Source organism: Neofelis nebulosa, chromosome 2 (genome assembly GCF_028018385.1).
Source record: "Neofelis nebulosa isolate mNeoNeb1 chromosome 2, mNeoNeb1.pri, whole genome shotgun sequence".
Lineage (NCBI taxonomy): Eukaryota > Metazoa > Chordata > Mammalia > Carnivora > Felidae > Neofelis > Neofelis nebulosa.
Genome location: NC_080783.1, coordinates 26,663,339 through 26,683,211, shown reverse-complemented (window position 1 = coordinate 26,683,211; position 19,873 = coordinate 26,663,339). Strand labels below are relative to the sequence as shown.

At 34.1% G+C, this 19,873-nt stretch overlaps 1 protein-coding gene across 8 annotated transcripts in view; it reads right to left on the bottom strand.

Moving 5' to 3' along the window:
* Positions 1 to 18,352, bottom strand: part of KANSL1L (KAT8 regulatory NSL complex subunit 1 like) — a 132,792-nt gene extending 114,440 nt beyond the window's left edge. For 2 of the 8 annotated variants that reach the window (XM_058706485.1, XM_058706495.1), the window contains exons 1-2: positions 16,576 to 16,684; positions 984 to 2,100 (exon numbers count right to left, since the gene is read on the bottom strand). In XM_058706485.1, the coding sequence (XP_058562468.1) occupies positions 984 to 2,071 (1,088 nt within the window). In that variant the 5' untranslated portion in view covers positions 2,072 to 2,100; positions 16,576 to 16,684. Of the gene's footprint in view, positions 1 to 983; positions 2,101 to 16,575; positions 16,685 to 17,854 lie in introns of those variants that run through there. The other 6 variants (XM_058706513.1, XM_058706533.1, XM_058706475.1 and 3 more) reach the window with 5 other exon arrangements.
* Positions 18,353 to 19,873: the final 1,521 nt, after the last annotated feature.

Here is a 19,873-nt window from a genome sequence, read left to right as displayed (position 1 = left end):
TAAAGACCAGAGCTGAAAGGTGGGAACTCAAGGAGTATACAAATGTTGTAATTTTTTTTTTTTATTTAAAATTTTTTTTTTTTTTCAACGTTTATTTATTTTTGGGACAGAGAGAGACAGAGCATGAACGGGGGAGGGACAGAGAGAGAGGGAGACACAGAATCAGAAACAGGCTCCAGGCTCTGAGCCATCAGCCCAGAGCCTGACGCGGGGCTCAAACTCACGGACCGTGAGATCGTGACCTGGCTGAAGTCGGACGCTTAACCGACTGCGCCACCCAGGCGCCCCTGTAATTTTTTTTTTTTAAATGGGGAGTCGCCTGGGTGACAGTTAAGCATCCAACTTTTGATTTCGGCTCAAGTCATGATCTCACAGTCATGAATTCAAACCCCATGTGGGGCTCCACACTCAGTGTGGAGCCAGCTTAAGATTCTGTCCCTCTCCCTCTGCTCCTACCCCACTTGTGTTCCCTCCCTCTCTCCCTCTCTGCCTCTCTCTCTCTCAAAAATAAATAGTTCCCAACTTAAAAATACACACACAGACACACACAAAAAGGAGATCAATTTACATATACTCTCAACTAATAAACTCCTAAAGCCAATGAGGGCTCCCTGCATGCAGACTGAAGTTTTTAATTTTGACTATACGTACTGGCTAAAATATGCAAAATTTTCAGCCTTGTCTATAGCCTATTCTATTCAAGAATAGGAAAGATGTTTACTTTTAGCTAAAGAGCTTACATTACTCCTATATGGATTTTTCCTAGATAGAGCAGTTGAGTAACTCATTTTTAAACAGTATGTATATATTCATACATAGTTCAACAAACAAAACATTTTAAAAATTCACCAAAGTTTTATAACTTAAAGATTATGGCACTAAAGTTTTAGAAAACTTATTTCCACTTAACGTATCTTGAAATCAAGACAAAATCGCTGCTATACACAGAACAGTAAAAGGTCTAAGAATAATTTTGCACTTACACTGCCACATTTTTTCTAATGGTATATTCATCCAAATCATCATCAGAGCTGCTATCAGTTGCATCAGAATCCAGACCTTCTTCAACATGAGACAACAGCCCTGTAGCGGACAGTGCAAATCTTTGGATTTCTGCAGCTGTACACCGTGCAAAGCCATTTTTTGTATCACTCCACAATTTATTCTCTGCAGTCAACATGTTGACTTCTGGCTTAATTTCAGTGCATTTAGGTAAACTGCTATCCAAAATTGTGGTAGGTTCATGAAAGATCTTCATTTGGGGGAGTTGATGTTTCACAGAAAATTTCATTTGTTGACCATAGTGCTTAACAACATGCTTTGCCAGGAGCATCTGCAAATGTTTCTGAGTTCTTCTAGCTTGGCTAAGTAAAATTTTCTGTTTACTTACACAATGAAATAAACGAGCATTCACTTCTTCCTCTTTTTCAGCAGCTGAGAAACCAACAGGCACATTTGAGTGGCCAGGCCCACTTTTCTTTTGAGCACAGTGCAATAAACCTTTTTTAACTTCAGCATCAGTAACTTTATCCAAAAGTGCATTCTTTTGGTACCATTTACAGTTTTGTAGTTGTACTTTATCTACATTAATGTCTTTGGTTGTATTTGAATCCAAAATAATTTGTACATCTGTCATGCACTGGCTTGTGGTATCTGACAGAGGTTCCTTTTTGATGAACTCTTCAGAATGAGAATGACAGATTTTACTAAGCTGAATGTTGCTGCCATTACACAGTATGTTTTTCAGCTTACTGCAATTAGGTTCCCCTAATTTCCTTTGTTTGTAATTTTCATTGTATTTACTTAATGTAGAATTTGAACTCATTAAAAGAACCGTCTGATAATGTTTTGACGACTGAGAGGAGCCAAAATGTTTTAAATTCACAAAGTTAGTGTTAAGAGTAGGTTCAGGAGTTGGAAATCCCAGCATCTGAGACAAAGTGTCTTCCTTTAACTTTTCATCTACAGTTCTTGGACTTTCCATGCATAGCATCTTGTCAGACTCCATGGTACTTGGTAAAGATGAAAAGCAGATACCCTTTGTTGCTGCCTCCCTCAGAGCTGGGGTCATGGCGAATCCTGCAGATAATGACTGGAAACCTAAAATAATGTAAAAATAAATGATCAAATATCTAGAAAAGGTTTATGCTTACACTTTTTCCAAGGGCAACATTTTCAATGTTTCTGATTAAAATGTAAATGAAACCAAATTCCTCCTTTATTTCCCAATGCCTAATAATATCTCTGTTCTTTCCTAATTCATAAGGAATTCAACAAAGACTAAACTATTCTTCACTCTGACTGTGGGCCCAATTCCAAAAACTGCAATTAAGGTTGCACATTACCTAGCACGTGTTAGACAAATGCTTGTGGATGTGCCTCAGGACTCCTTTTTTCCTTTCCTTTTTTTTTTTTTTTTTTGAGACAATGTTTAGTGAAAGGCAAAAGAAAAAAATTCCAACCTGTAATTGGGGAATTATATTTGCAAATGTAACTTAATCTCATATTTTCTGCCAAAGTAAGAATTACTTATCCTTATAAAATATAGTAAGTTGCTCAAAACATCCATTTCTCAACTTAAATTTCATAATCTGAACAGTATAAATATTAACTAAAATAAGCTAAATGTTAAAAGATGTAAGTAACTGAACTAGAAATTAAAAAGTATATAATTTCACAACTGTTAAAAATAATATGATAGCAAAAACTTGCTTGATAAGCAATGTGCAAAATTTTTCTGAAAAAGCATCTGTAATAATTTTTTTCCCTTTTCACAATGTAGAGTCATCAGTTATCATTATAAAAGCTGTTACTCCTGCCTGGAAAATAGTGGGGGCTGTAACAGATAACTACTAAAGATTAATCCTATAATTAAACAAATTTCATTGTATTTTATCAAAAGAAAAAGTGTATATACCATACAGTCTGATTCATTAAAAAAGTTAATCCTATACCATTGAAAATTATGAAGACTGAATAGTGAAAAAATTTGTATATCATTAAAAATTACGAGTTTTATAAGATACTGTGCAATGATACTACAGAAGTTTTGTTTCAACGCATGACAGTTAATAATCATTTAAATGGCCACACTCTCGTATAGTATGTCTCCAGGTGCTAGCTGTTAACTCTATACCCTCATTCTTTATAGAAAAACACAAAACCAAAAGGGGATTCTTTGCAAAGACTAGCAAATATGATCAAAGGTAAAAGAGCATGAAAGTTTCAATGCAGTTAAAAAAAATACTTAAAAGCAAGTTATAGTCTAGGAGAATATATTGGCAACATATATAATAGAAAATAATTTGCATCCAAAATACATAAAGGACTCCTACAAATGAGGAAACTAGTTAGACACTTCACAGATGACATCCAAATGGTCATTAAACACATACTCAATCTCACTAGTAATGAAGGAATTATAGATTAATAAAGCAAGAGAACAGTTTCCCAATCACTAAATTTAAAATAATGTTTTAAATCTAAAATATCACTTATTATGACAATGTGGGTAAATAAAATTTCTCACATCTATTTGGACTATAAGTTAACTCTAAATTTGATATTAATTTGGAAAATGTATTTGTCACAAGTGCACAAGACAGCAGTGTTTGTAACAGCAAAATATTCTTTCAAAGCAACCTAGTTATCTAGCAATAAGAGGATGCATAATAAAGCACAATGGAATACTATACAGCAACTAAAAAGAATGATCTTAATCTATATATATATCAATATACACAAATCTAAGAGTATAAAGTTACAAAGAATGGTACAGTATATGCTACCAAATAAATACAATACAAACACAAGCTCTCTTTGCTACAACTACTGTGAGAATGAGAATCATTCTCAGTAATCAAATTGTAGACTTTCAAGAAAATGTTGATGTCACTCTGAAGAGACGCACTGTTATTGTGAAGGGTCCCAGAGGAACCCTGCAAAGGAACTTCAATTACCTCAATGTAGAACTAAGTCTCCTTGAAGGGAAAAAGAGGCTCCGAGCTGACAAATGGTGGAGAAACAGAAAAGAACTGGCTACTATTCCCACTACCTATAGCCATAATCAAGGGCATTACACTGGCTTCCAAGATGAGATCTGTGTATTCTCACTTCCCCATCAACACTGTTAGTTATAAAAATGGTTCTCCTGTTGAAATCCAAAATTTCTTGGGTGAAAATACTTCCACAGGATTTGGATGAGACCAGGTGCTGCTTGTTCAGTATCTCAAGCCAAGATAGATGAGTTAATTCTTGAAGAAAATGACATTGAACTTGTATCAAATGCAGCTGCTTTGATTCAACAAGCCACAACAATTAAAAACAAAGATATCAAAAAAAATTCTTGGATGGCATCTATGTTTCTGAAAAAGGAACATTTCAGCAGGCTGATAAATAAGATCTAAGTTGTCCAGCTATAGAAACAACAAGATGCCAGATGTATTTTAGACTTGAGGTATTTTAACTTTTTTTTAAGTTTTTTCATTTATGAGAGACAGAGACAGAGCCTGAGTGGGGGAGGAACAGAGAGAGACAGGGAGACACAGAATCCGAAGCAGGCTCCAGGCTCTGAGCTATCAGCACAGAGCTTAACATGGGGCTCGAACTCATGAACTGTGAGATCATGACCTGAGCCAAAATCAGACGCTTAACTGACTGAGCCACCCAGGCGCCCCTGAGAGATTTGGAAAATACAATAAAACCTACATTGATATGGGGGGAAAAATACAAACACAAGACCACACCATATATATGTAAGTGTGTGCATGTTTATGTGTTTACAAGAATAAAAAATGAACCAGAAAAATGTCCACCAAATCTGTGAATATCTGTGAGCTGCACATCAGATAACTTCCATGAAACAGAACTAAAAGTGGTAGTTTAAGAGAAGGTGAGTTTCAACTACAAACTTTAGTACTGGGAGGAAAATGACTTAAATGCAAAATGAACAAATGTTATTGGTTGTTAATTCTATGTGATAAAAATACAGATGTTTGGGGGCACCTGGCTGGCTCAGTCAATACAGCATGCAACTCTTGATCTCAAGGTTGTGAGTTCAAGCCCCACATTGCATGTAGAGATTACTTAAAAAATAGAGAGATGTTTGCTCTTTTTATATTTTTCTGTGTAATGTCTCAAAAAATATGTAGACATTCTTCTCTCCCCAAAGTCTATTTTTAGTTTCTAATTTTATAAGAAATATTCTATTATATTCTAATCTATAAACATCTACAATAGTATTTAGATAACTACACTGCTCTCTAAGGAAAACTGTGTTAATCACAGATGAGGTAGTCGTATTCAAAAGGTCCTATACTCTATCCCCTCCCTCCCCACCTTCTCTCTCTCACTTTGAACAAGGTGCTAGAAACATAATTAAAGTGACTAGTAGCAGAGGCAGAAGGTAAAATGTCATGAGGCAGCAGAGTTCATCTTAGGCCCTTGATAAACTAAATATAAGGGGAACAAAAATAAGAGGTAAAAAAATAAAGAGATTAATAGTTAAGAACTAGAGCTGGTAGCGAAAGAAAGAAAGAAAGAAAGAAAGAAAGAAAGAAAGAAAGAAAGAAAGAAAGAAAGAAAGAAAGAAAAAGAAAGAAAGAAAAAATGCAGATTTAGACTGGCTAAGACACATTTACAGTATAGAACTAGAATAAAACACACACACAAAAAAAACTCTGGTGAGATCTCTAGGGCTTACTTGGTAGTATCTACCAGTTTCTAAAATGATCTTAATAATCCCCGTCTCCTGGTATTCATGCCCTTTCTATTGGAGTATGGACTGGATTCAGTGACTTGCTTCTAGCAAACAGAATGCAGGAGAGGTGACGGGATAGCACTTCTGAGATTAGGTTACAAAGGGACTGTGGCTTTCATCTTGTCACCCTCATTCTGGAATGCCAGCTGCCATGCTGTGAACTGGGAAGACCCTCCTGGCAAAGAACTAATGTCTCCAGCAACAACTACCTAAAGCCTGCCAAAATTTATGTGAGTGTTCTGAGAGACCGATCCTTCCCCACTCAAGCCTTCAGATGACAGAAGACCCAGCCAACACATGGAATGCAGCCATGTGCAAAATCTTGAGCCAGAAGCACCCAGCTAAGCCATGCTTAGATTCCTGATGCACAGAAGCTGTGAAATAGACATTAAATTGTTACAAAGCAATAGGTAACTAATACACTTGGATATGAAGACTTTTGGGTTCTAGTCTCTGGAAGCCCCATCCATATCACAGTTACAATTCTAGGATTTCCATAAAGTGCTTCTATATTCTATTCCCAAGCATATCTTATAAAATTCCCAGCCTAAAGCCTTTCTACTTTGCATCCAAAAGAAACTCCTAAAAATAGACGTCTCCTGTAAATAAGAGATTAAACTGTGTTTGTATAGTTTTTTTTTTTTTTAATGTGATGTATCATACTGATTGATTTACAAACATTGAACTATCCTTGCATCCCTGGAATAAATCTCACTTAATAGTTTTATCATAAAAGTGCATTTAATCTAATTTTAAATTATTAAATATGCAATCATTACATATTAACAATGTATCCTGATTATTCTAAACTTTACCACTTCTGACTTCCTCCATATTACATAAACTACATTTACCACTAATATTTCTAAGGATCTATGAAGGCTTGGATTTTTGACTATTTTGTTAACTACAGGCATCCCTCATTTTATCGTACTTCACTTTATTACACTTCACAGATTGTGAATCTTTTACAAAGTGAATGTTTGTGGTAACCCCACATCAAGCAAGTCTACCGATGCCATTTTTTCAACAGCATATGCTCACTTCATGTCTATGTCACATTTTCATTATTCTCACAATATTTTCATTATTATTATATATGTAATGGTTATCTTGATTGGTGATTATGACTCACTGAAAGCTCAGATAACAGTTTTTAACAACAAAGTATTTTTATAAATTCAGGTATGTACAGTTGACCCTTCAACAATGAAGGGGTTAGGGGTGCCAACTACCAATGCTGTTGAAAATCCATATATAACTTTGACTCCCCAAAACTTAACTACTAGAAACTTTACCAATAATATAGTCAATTAACACATTTCACGTGTTATATGTAATATATAGTATATTCTTACACTAAAGCTAGAGAAAAAAGTTATTAAGAAAATACATTTACAATACTATACTTATTGAAAGCATACTGTGTGTACAAGTGAACATACACAGTTCAAATCTTTGTTGCTCAAGGGTCAACTGTATATTGTTTTTTTTTTCAGACATAATGCTATTGCATATTTAATAGACCACAGTATAGTAAAAACATAACTTTTGTATGCACTGGAAAGCAAAAAAATTCATTTGACTTGCTTTATGTATTTGCTTTGTTTTTTGGGATGTAGAACTAAACCCACAATATCTCCAAGGTAGGTTTATCATCAACATGAAAAAGTATCTGACATACAGCAGATGCTCAGTAAATATCTGGTGGATAAATAAGTGGTTACCATTATACTTAGAATAAAATCCAAAGTCGCCCTTTCTATGATCTACAAAGTTCTACGTTATCAGGTCCCTGAATGCTTCATATGCTACAGCTCTCTTCTTAGATTTACTACACTCCAACAACACTGGCCTCTGTGCCACTCTTAAAACACACCAGAAAGTCCCTGCTTCAAGGCACTTTGTACTTGTAATTCTCTCAGCCTGGAAAAATCTTCCACAGATAAAATGGCTGGCTCCCTCAATTCATTCATATTTCTGCTCTACGACCACCTCACCAGAGTCTTGGCTTGACTAATACATGTTAAATAGCTTGAGCCCCTCAATTCATGACACTCCATTCCCTCATAATGTTTATTGTTCCTGATAGCACTAATCATTACCTATTATTTTATTACATTCTATTGAGGAATTTATTTTAAGAGAACTATATTTTGGTCAACATTCTAATCACTGGCACTGAAAACAATGCCTGGTACACAAAAATTGTCAGATATTTATTGACTGAATTAATAACAAATGAGTCATGATTTTGAAATGTGTTCAGAGATTTAGGTAGTAATAAATAGTAACAACACCTATTTTAATTATTTTTAAAATAATAGATTAGGAAAAGGAGAATTGTTTAAAGAGCATCTACGCAAAAGCCTAAGCATTACTTCACCATTAATGATGAAAGACTGAATGCCTTTGCCCTATGATTGGTAATGAGTCAAGGTGTCTGTTCTCGCCACTCCTATTCATCACCAGACTATTGGCCTAGCCTGTGGAATAGATGAAAAAAGAATAAAAGACACATATTGGAAAGGAAAAAGTAAAACTGTTTCTATTCACAGATGAAATGATTTTCTACATAGAAAATCCCAAGAGATCTATACAAAGAGCTCCTAGATCTAATGAGTTTACTAAGGTAGCAGATAAGGTCAAGATACAAACATCATTTGTATTTCTAAAATTAAAAACTGAAAATAAAAAACACCAATTAAAAAAAAATCAAGGAAGACCTAAATAAATGGGAGTGATACACTGTGTTTATGTATTAGTTTATTCAATATTTTAGAGTGTTAATTCTTCTTAAACTGATCTACAGATTCAACACAATCCCAATTAATCTTGGCAGAATTTTTTGCTGATATTAACAAGCCGATTCAAAAATATACTGGAAAAGGCATGGAACTAGAAACTAAAACAAGAAAAACAACAAAGCTAAAGGATTCAAACTACCTATTTACCTAAAGTAGTCAAAATAAGTATGGCACTGGTAAAATGAACACTTAACAGAAAGAATACAGAGCTCCAAAACAAACCAGCACACATATGGTCAACTGATTTTTGACAAAGATACAATGGCAATTCATTAGTAAAAAGGCTAGTTTTTTAAACAGTAAAAACTAGTAAAAAGTTTTTAGTTTTAGTAAAAACTAGTAAAAAGGCTAGTTTTTTTAAACATTGTTCTGGAACAGTAAGATAACCATATGCAAAACCTGAAACTTAATCCATACCTCACATGTTATATAAAAATGGTCACATCCAATAGAATGGATCACAGACATAAAAGTTAACTTAAAATCATAAGACTTCTAGAAAAATATGCAGAAGAAAATCTTTGATTCTGGGTTAGACAAAGATTTTTTGGATAGAACGCCAAAAACATTATTCATAGAGAAAAAAATGATAAACTAGACTTCCTCAAAGTTAAAATACTTGATAAACTATACTTCCTCAAAATTAAAATACTAAATAAAAGAAATTATTCAAAACGTAACTTGGGAGTTTCTGACATATATATGCACAAGACATATGTTTAAGTTAGTAGAAATCAGATGTGCATACTCCTGAAAGATAAGGAGTTACCATTCAGGTTAACTCTAAATAATGGTTTCAACCATTACATAGTTTTAAATTGTTAACTATTTTTAGTCACCAGCTCATTTTTATGCATAATGGACAACTGGTTAGAGGCAGATGCATAAGGAATACTGATTTAGAGCATAAAATAATGAATTCTGCAAATTCACCTCAATATTGAGCTAAACAATTCCTGGTGACTGTTGATTTGTCCCAAAAGTCCAAGTTCTTGAGTTTTCACACTACAGGTGGCAGTCAATTGTTCAAAATACTGTAGCTTTTCCCCCCTAGGAGTACATACACTACAATGTGTTGATGTGGACTCTACAGCCATAATTTTCTTGCAAGTATTTTGGAATGATATAGGTTTCTAATATTTTTGTGCTTGCACAGAGTTTTGATGATGGTTGCTTTTTTCCTTATTTAAGGAAAAAAATGGCCAAATTTTAAAGACTTACAAATACCAACTATAAAAAAATGCCAACACGTTAAGAAAATGACATAAGCTTAATTCCATAAGCTGTATTCTGCATGATCACAATTATTTTATAGCACTTAAAGGTATCTCCAGGATTCAGAAGTCAATTTAAAAAACAAGACAGTGAGAATATCTGGCTACAACTCATCTGGTTTTCATTTGAGTATAAAGACTGTCCATACCACAACATGTTATTTATAGAGAAGTACTCGTGAAATGGCAGCTGAAAACCAATTTCATCTTTTAAAAACAAAACAAAATAAAAACTTTCCAAAAGTTACAGAAATAAACAAGTTGAAAAAAAAAAGAATTAACTTTTTAAAAGCAGAAAATGAAGAAATGGCCAACTTTGAGTCATAAATATAGTTTTGTCTATTTTTGGTAAAAGCTAGATTTTTAACCTCCATTTAATATATATTCAATCTAAAACCAAACATTTAACAATTCAATTAATACACATTTATTGATCAACATGTAACAGACACTATCCCAGTTACTAGAAACATAAGAGTGAACATGAAAAATAAGGTTTCCATTCTCACAGAGCTTACATTCTAGCAAATGGTAGATATAGAATAAATACACAAATAAGAAAATATCAAGCAAATAAGGATTCCATAGTGTTTTTATAAAAAATTAAATAGTGATACAGCATGCCAGCATTGGGAGTTAATTTAGATTTGTAGATGAACAAAGGCCTTTGTGTTGGTGACATCTGTTCTGAGACCTGAAATGACAATAACATGCCAACCAAGATTTGGGGGTAAGAGCCTTCCAAGAAAAAGGCAACTAATAAAAACCTCGAAAGCAGAAATAAATTTGTTGTGTTTGTGGAACAAAAATAAGAAATATATGTAGAACATAATGAGCCAGAGAGAGAAAGTAAGAGGAAATAAGATCAGAGAAGCAAATGGTTTGCACAGACATTTTATGTAAGTCAAAGGAAAACCACTGAAGATATTTGGATAATGTAGCAATGTGATCTAATTTACATTTTTATTTTTAAAAAATTACTCTCTAGCTGTTCCATAGAGAAAAGGTTTGTATGGAGAAAGAATGGAAATACCTTCCAGGAACAGAAGTAGGGAGACCAAAAAACTACTTGAAGTAATCTAAACAAGAGATGGTACTGGTGGCTTAAACTAGTGAGGTAGTTGAGGAAAGAAAAAAAAAAAAAAAAAAAAAAAAGGATGAATCTGAATCTAAGATATGTTTCAAGACAGTTAACAAAACTTTTGTCAGCCAAGATTTCGTGGGGCCTAAGGTAAAGAAAGCAATTAAGTATGACTCTTAGATTTTTGGGTTGAGCAACTGAGTGGTTAGTGATGTTATTTTCTGAAATTGGGCAGACTTGGGGTAACAGGTGGTTGAGGGAGAAAGAACTTTCTGGGTTATGTTGAGTTTGAAGTACCTATTAGCCATCCAAGTGGAAGCAGTCAGATAAACAAGTCTAAAGTTCAAGCAAAAATTCATAGTTAGAGATATTATTTTGGAAAGTCGTTGGTTATAAATAGTATTTAAAGCCGAAGGACTAAAAGAGTTTATCTAGGGAGAGAATATAGGTAAAGAAAAGAAAGGAGCCCAGGATCAAGCCCTGGAGTGCATTCACATTGGGGGGGGGGGGGGGGGGGCACAAAGGAGGAGGAGCTACCAAAGAAGAAGAGTCCTAAAAAGTACAGTGGGTAATTGGAAGGAAATTCCCGAGTGTGTGGCAACGGAGATCCCAAAGTGTTTAAAAGTATATAAAGAAAACAGGAGCAGGTCCATCAAATTACAGTGAAGTCAAATAAAATAAGGATAACAAAGTGACATATATTACTTTCTAAGCAATCTGTTGAAAAGCTTTGCTTTTTCTCAGTTAAGAGTGAATTAAAGAAATACCCAAACCCAGCTCCTTCTAGCCATCCTGTTCTTACCTAAGGGGGGGGAAAAAAACCCCAGAAGCATTTGTGCAGTTCACAGCCCAGGGGCACAGGCTTCCTAAAAGACAGACCTAATCATCAGACTATAGAATGCTTCCCCAACATCTTAGTAAAGGGCGATTTACTGGAGTTCCTTTTACCCAATACATCATGTCCCCTTTTTCGACAAGAAATTATAAGGCATACCAAAGGGTAAAATATAGTTTGAAGAGACAAAGCAAGCATCAGAACCAGACATAGATATGGTAGGAATGTTGGAATCATGAAACTATAAATTTAAAAGAACTTAAACAACAAGCTATAATTAATTTGCTAAGGGCTCTAAAGGAAAAAAAGTAGATGGCATGCAAGAACAGATGCATCATCATAAAAGCAAAGAGATGGAAATTCTAAGAAAGAATCAAAAAGGAATTAGCTAGAGATCAATAACACTGTAACAAAAATGAGAATGCCTTTGATGGGCTCAACAGTAGACTGGACATGGCTGAGAAGAGAATCTCTGAGCTTGAGGATATGCCAACAGAAACTTCCAAAAGTGAAAAGCAAAGAGGAAAAAGACAAAACAACACAAAACAAAACCCAGGGAGAGAACAACCAAGAACTGTGGGACAACTACAAAATGTGTTTACATGTAATTGGAATACCAGAAGGCAAAGATGAAAAAGAAGAACTATTTGAATAACAATTAAGAACTTCTCCAAATTAATTTGATATCAAACTACAGATTCCGAAGTTCAGAGATCATACAAGACAAATGCCAAAAGTAAATTAAAATAGCATATGTCACCAGATAAATGAAGCACTATATTAAAATTATATTACATTAAGTTATACACAATAGCATACTCACAATACTTCATGTAAAAATTTTTACTAAAAATTACTTATCATATATATTTTTCCCACTAAAATGAAAGCCACATGAAGGCAGGGTTTGAATGTTTTCATTCAGTACTGTATCCTATAATATTGTTTGGCACACAGCAAGCAGGCCCTTAATAAGTATTTCTTCAACTAATAGCATCAAATATAACAAATTTACAATTGACCCTTAAACAACATGGGTTTGAACTGTGTAGGTTCACTTATATGTGTTTTTTTTTTTTTTCCAGTAAATACAGAACAGGTACTGTAAATGTATTGTCTCTCATGACTTTCTTTAGAACATTCTTTTCTCAGGCTTATTTTATTGTAATAGAATATATAGCACATAGAACATACAAAATACGTGTTAATCAGCTATTTATGTTATGGCTTTCAATCAACAGTAAGCTATTAGTAGTTGAGTTCTGGGGGAGTCAAAAGTTTTATGTAGATTTGTGACTGTATGGGGGTGGTCAGGACCCCTAGCCCCCACGTTGTGCAAGGGCCAGCTGTATTTTAAAATGTCAAGGAAGGGGGTGCCTGGGTGGCTCAGTAAAGCGGCTGACTTCGGCTCAGGTCATGATCTCAGGATTCTTGAGTTCAAGACTGCATCAGGCTCTGTGCTGACAGCTTGGATCCTGCAGCCTGCTTCGGATTCTGTGTCTCTCTCTGCCCCCTCCCCTGCTTGCACTCTGTCTCTCTCAAAAATAAACAAACATTAAAAAAAAAAAAAATTTATGTTGAGAAAGGAGGTACATGAGATTTTACTATGAAAGGAGTCTTAAGGCTAGGAAATGGTAGTATAGAATATTGCTGTCCAACAAAAATATGATGTGAGTTACACATTTAATTTTAAACTTGCTACTTTAAAAAGAAAAAAACAAAAACCATGAAATTAATTTTAATTCCACTGAACCATACACAAAATATTATTTCAATCTGTAATATAAACATATCTTGAAGGGAAATTTTATGTTTTGTATGTTTGCTAAGTCACAAAATCCAGGGTTTTTTACATTTAGCATGAACTCAATTTGGACTAGCCACATTTCAAATGCTTGATAGTCACATGTGATTAAAGCCTACCTTACTGGACAGTACAAAGTATAAAGTATATAGTCCCCCTAAGTAAACAAGAATCAACCATTAACTAAAATATTTCAGTTCCCAAAGTTCTTAGCTAAACATATTGTTTAGTATTTTTAGACACTAATATTTTATGTTATTCAAAAAGAATATGGAAAAGGCAAATCCTTAAAAAGCTTTCAAAGAAGCATCTTGATCTTATGAATATCTAGTTTCTAATTATTCTGGGTTCTATTATTCAGTTTCTAATCATGCACATAATTGTGTGGGGAAAAAAGCATTTAGACCTTAGCTAAATCTAAGAAATTTCTTTCTAGCTGCTAAAATACTGTAAATACTGTACTCTATTTACTGTAGGCACCATTTATTTCATATGCACCTAAGATAATCAGGCAAAACAGGCCCCCCTTCTAAGAGTTTCATATATGGACTTTAAAGAACCTGAAACAGGTAACAGAGAAAAACTCCTTTTGACCACAACATAAAAAAGTAAAATATTAAGCAAACAGGATTTAAGAAACAAAACTGCAAGCTTAGGAACCAACCAGTACCCTTTCAAAGAAAGCAACTAGTCAGATTATTCTGGTCAAGAAGCAACTGTTCTCGATAATCCAAAAATCAACTATTTCCTGAGCATGAATTTCGCTTCTGTGTTTTTACAACAAAGTTTTCAACTAACATTTCAATTTAAATAGTAATTAATTAATTAAATACCTTAGCACATCCAAGCCCCGACATTTTGTGTGTGGCAAAAAACAAAACCAAAAACCTATCTGTTATAAATCTGTTACAGATAATCCACTTAACTAAATAACCCTACAGCCAACAGTCCATTTTTCCAAAAAATACAAACCAGAGAGAAAACTGCAGTGAAACAAGCCAAAGTTTATGCTTTTTTTTTTTTTTAAGTTTATGTATTTATTTTGAGAGGCAGAGAGCGAAATCCAAGCAGGTTCCATGCTGTCAGCACAGAGCCCAATGCAGTGCTTGAGTTCATGAACCGTGAGATCATGACCTGAGCCGAAATTGAGTCTGATGCTTAACCGACTGAGCCACCTATGTGCCCTCAAAGTTTATGCCTTTAAATAACAAACATTTAAAAACCACAAAAAATCAAAACTTTTTGTCTTTTGTTTTGGCCATATTAAGCTTCATTATTACATACAATCAAATTAATCCAGTATAAAAAAGAGTCTAAAGTCTGTATCATAAATTCTGATATTTGGTCTACAATTTAATCCAACACATTCATTGTGAATTAAGAAAGAAATTAGTTGCTATATTACCACAAATAAAAAGCTTTGCCCTGATGTCTACAAAACATTTCCATTAGTAATTTAATATTTATAAATCAGATTTATGAATTTAGTATTAATTAAATGTAAAACACTCCTGTAGACCTCATGAGATAAAGTAAATATGTCATCCCTCAAAACTGGTATGTACGTAATGAGATACTTACGATGTCAATAATTACTGAGTTGGTCCCAACAGTTGGCAGATCAAATCTTTACAATATGTAAGTCACATATACCAAATAACGTTTGGCATACATTCTTTAAAAAAAAAAAAAAAATCAAAAGTTTGTTAATCTAGGAGTGCATGGGTGACTCAGTCAGTTGAGCATCCAACTGCTGATTTCAGCTCAAGTCATGATGCCAGCATTGCGGGATTGAGCCCCGTGTTAGGCTCCGCATGAGTGTGGAGCCAGTTTGAGATTCTCCTTCTCCCTCTGCTACTCCCCTGCTCCCACATGTGCTCTCTTTCCCTCTAAAAAAAATAATTTTTTAAAAAAGTTTGCTACTCTAGTCTATCTTCAGAATTGAAACTGATAATCTAGACAATTTAGATAAGAAAAACCATCCTTCCTTCTGAAAATGAACAAAAATTAAACGCCAAATCTGATTTTCCACCCCCTAAAATACTCCAGACTTTGAATATGATTTATATTCTAGCACATGAATGTATATCCCACAGAGTCCATGGAAAATATCCTATTCAAATCTACCTGGAACATTAATTTACTCTTTGAACTGGAATCTGGATCATCCCAGTTCTCTTAAATGCAGTAACACAAACTAGGAATTACAGTATCACAAATAAGGCAGACTCATCTACAAGTTTAAAACAATAAAAACTACCAACAGCATTATGAGAGAGAGAGAAGCCTGAAGTAGGGACAAAAATTATTTTCCACAGTTACAACTTAAATGTGTTTCAGACAGCTGATCCATTATAAAAGTCAGAGAAAGAAAAGGCAAAAAAGCCAAATTCTCTTAGCAAAGTATGAGAGAAGCTCTTTCAAATATTAATAAAATATTTAAAAATTCAAAATTATAAATTTATAACTCATAAAGAAAAATTCCAATTAAAACAACAGAAGCAATGAGAGTTTATACTGGTATAATTTTACTCCTCAAAAATACAGGAACTGATGGAAGATATAAATATAAAATAGAGTGTCATGTTTTTAAGGTTTGTTACATACAGGCATTCTCAATTTACAGCAGAAAACACTGCAGTAATTGGCATGACCAGGGTACAGTTGGCTCAGTACTCTGTACTCAGTAATGTTTATAGCAAGAACTTCTTCCACTTTGAAAACTATCCCTAAAAAGGAATTCTCTTTGAAGACTAAAGGAATTTAATTAAAGATAAAGCCACTTGGGTGGCCACATAACACATCAAACAGATCATACTTCAAGCAGAATTATTACTATTCAGTTTTAAGTGCATGACTCATAGGAATATAAATGAAGGGTTTTTTTCTGTGTACATCCGCTTGGATCCAGAAATTTACATTTAGAAATACACTATCACATTTGTTTCAATTTAATTTCATGTCGTTAAACAATGATTAATGAATGATCTACTACCAAATGATTTTTTTAAATTACCTTGAAAAACATGCTTGAGAATTCTTGGACTTACAGGACTGGAAACAGACAATAAATACAAGGTGCATTACAAATATTAATAAAACCTCAATATTATAAATGATTCATTTTCTCCCAATTCTGAATACTTATAGAGAACTGCCACATGTGTGTAGAAATAAAACATGCTTCTAAAAACCTTCATTACGAATCAAGTATTAAAAACCTTCATTACGAATGGTCTTCAGATTTTCATTATACTGTCTACAGGCAAGTACAATATTACCATTTTTATTAACATTTGTTTTTTTACTTATCCTACATGGAATAAGGAGCACAGTTCACGGAAATCTCTCTTTAAGACAACATTTAAGAGGAAAAAAATTAAAAGAAATTGTGCGTAAATGATATACCCTCCTTGCCTTTCTAAATTGAAGATAAAATACAGAAAGTAATGTAAGATTGTATTGATAATTTGGGGTCATCCCTATATACAGCATTCCATCAAAGTACTGTAATACAGTCAGGACTTTAGGATAGAGGTAGAAGATGATATGCTTTAAAGTCAGTAAATTGGTTGCAAAGTCCCTATTACCGGTCACTTCTGTTGCAAGTAGCCCCATTCCTTGCAGTTTATAACTTGAGGAAGTCAACTAGTAAACAATCCTAAACACAATTCTAAAACCAAAAGAAACAGATTTCTGCCTCCTTCACAATCTAATACAGTATAGACAAATGCAAAAGGACATGAGAGGAAAATAACTGAATAAAGGAAAATAAAAAGTACAGATACATATAAAGTTTATGTAGGTTAAAGGCAGTAAAATATGTTATAGGCAATAATTGGTGGACTATCAAGAACAATGAATAAAACAAAGAAACTTTAGACATTAGGCTTTAAAAAAATAATAATATCCCAGTAAAGGCTACCTGTGAAACTAGAATGATCAAAATGAAATTTGTAAGTGAATTCTATACAAGATAGATAAATGAATAAAGGAAATGAAATAGTTTAAGTCATTGTGATAAATGGCATAAAAACTGGATGGAGCTCTTGGATAATGTAGCAGTTGAACAATGAGAAGTCACTGGACCTTTTAGTAGACATCTCTGAGAAGAGCAGTGAGTCCCCCACATGAAGGGAGTACTCTAATGAATCAATCACAATGACAGTACGTTGCCAACAATGTACTGGTAAACTCAATAAGACAAAAAAAGGCAAGACATCACTTCCTAATCTTCCAGAGGTCAAAAAGGTAAATATTAATAGCCAAATGGCAAGTATTCACTGATCACCCACTTTGTGATTAGCAGAATGTCAAATATGAAATACACTCTTCTCCTTCCAGCAGCTTACAAGTTAGGAAAATAAAATATATGGGTCACAAGACATCAGTGGAAAAAAAATTTAATGCAAATTAAAGCAAGATTTTTTGTTTCAATACTAATAATAACTAGAAGAGGAAAAAAGATATAATGTGAGGTTGGCTCATATACTAGATACACTGTGTCATACTAGTTACAACATTCTGGAAGGTAGTTTGGTGATGTTCAAGAGCCTTAAACACACACACACACACACACAGACTCTGACCTAGTAATTTCTCTTTTACAAACCTAAGGGGGGAAAATTTTTCAAAGGTTTATGTAAAAGGTGATTCTCTGTAGTGAAGTTTATACTTTAGCAAAACATCAGAAACATCCCAAACATCTGCCAATAGGAAAAATTTTAAATATGAGTTACATGATATAATTTTAAGCAACTAAAAATAACTTTTCAAAGACTAATGACATCGGAAAGTTTACGAGGTAGAGTTAAATGAAAATAACACATGAACCCAGTTATAGGGAAAATACACAAATAGGCATAATCAGAGAGAAACACAAATTGTATTTTTCTTAGTTGCACTCATCTTTATTTTCCAAATTATTTTATAATAAGATTAAGTAAGCAATTGCTATTTAGAAATGGCACGTATGACGCACAAAAAATAAATGTAAAAAATAAATGTGATAGAACTGGCCTGGATTTTTTAAAAATATGTGAAACTCTAGAAGGGCTGGGGAAGAGAAATAATGATTACCTAGGTTAAAACTACAGAAAAATGGTGGCAACCTTGACGCTGATCTGAGTAAATAGGAGCAAAGTGGAGAAGAATCAAAAATAATAGTTACAACAGGTATTAAAGATATTCAAATATATCCTATTTCATGATTCATTCACCGTTTATACTCTTCCAGTATGCTGGATTAAAAAAAAAAAAAAACAACAACTGACTTTTGCTATAAAACCGTATTCCTTAGCAATTTCTGTATTTGTAATGCTTGGTGAAGATTTTTACTAACAGAAAGTATTTAATTATCATAACAATCTCTTAAAGCAGGGATATTATGAAACTATCTGCAAGACGAAACAAACATTGAGATCAGAGGGGTTGTGACTTGCCCAAGGAAACAGCTAGTTAAAAATTGGAAACAGCAGAAACCACTCGACGCTAAACCTCTTTCTCAAGTAATCTACATTCCAGAATACCAAGTTTTTCTCCAATATTGAATTATTTTTAAAGCCTCTTTTACCTAGTCAAAAAACACCGCCAGTTTTGTCTGCAGTACTGGTAAATATCTCTTACGTTTAATTGGTAGGTAACAAAACTACCCCAATCCTGCATTTTAAAAACATTCCTACCGACCCAAACTCAGCACCAAGTTAAGCAAACTGAGTTAAGACGAAATAAGTTACCCTCTTAAACCTCACCAGCTGACTAAAGTTTGGGGAATCAAAAAGGAATGTGCTTCCCTCAGTTAAAAAAAATAAGAAATCGCCAAAACCCCCCACCTCCCCGCGCCGCGCCTCACAGCTGATCCGAGGTAAAGGGTGGAGTGGATCTGCCGGGCAGGGAACCAAACAAACACTAATTCTCTCGAAGTTAAGAAAGCATTACAAGAGGGTCCATCCAGTGCCTTCCCTCTTGTATGCAAAGCTAGCCTCTTCTTTAATGACTAGAAAACAGCTTTGTATTTCTGGCTACCAATCACCACATATCCTCAAATTTTCCAGCAATGTCGGTCCCTTCAGAACACCTAGAAGCAACACAAACTTGGCAACACCATTCCTTAATAATTCTTTAGATTCCTCTCCACCCCATCTAATTCCAAAGACCAAATCAACGTATGCCTGAAACAAAGTATAAAATAAAGAAAACAAGGGTCACATCTAACACAGCTCCGCTTCAGAGCTCTCCCAAAACAGCCGACACCACAACCGCACCCGCAGAGGAGCGGCCGCTAAATCAAGGGGCGGGCCCAGGAAACCACGTGT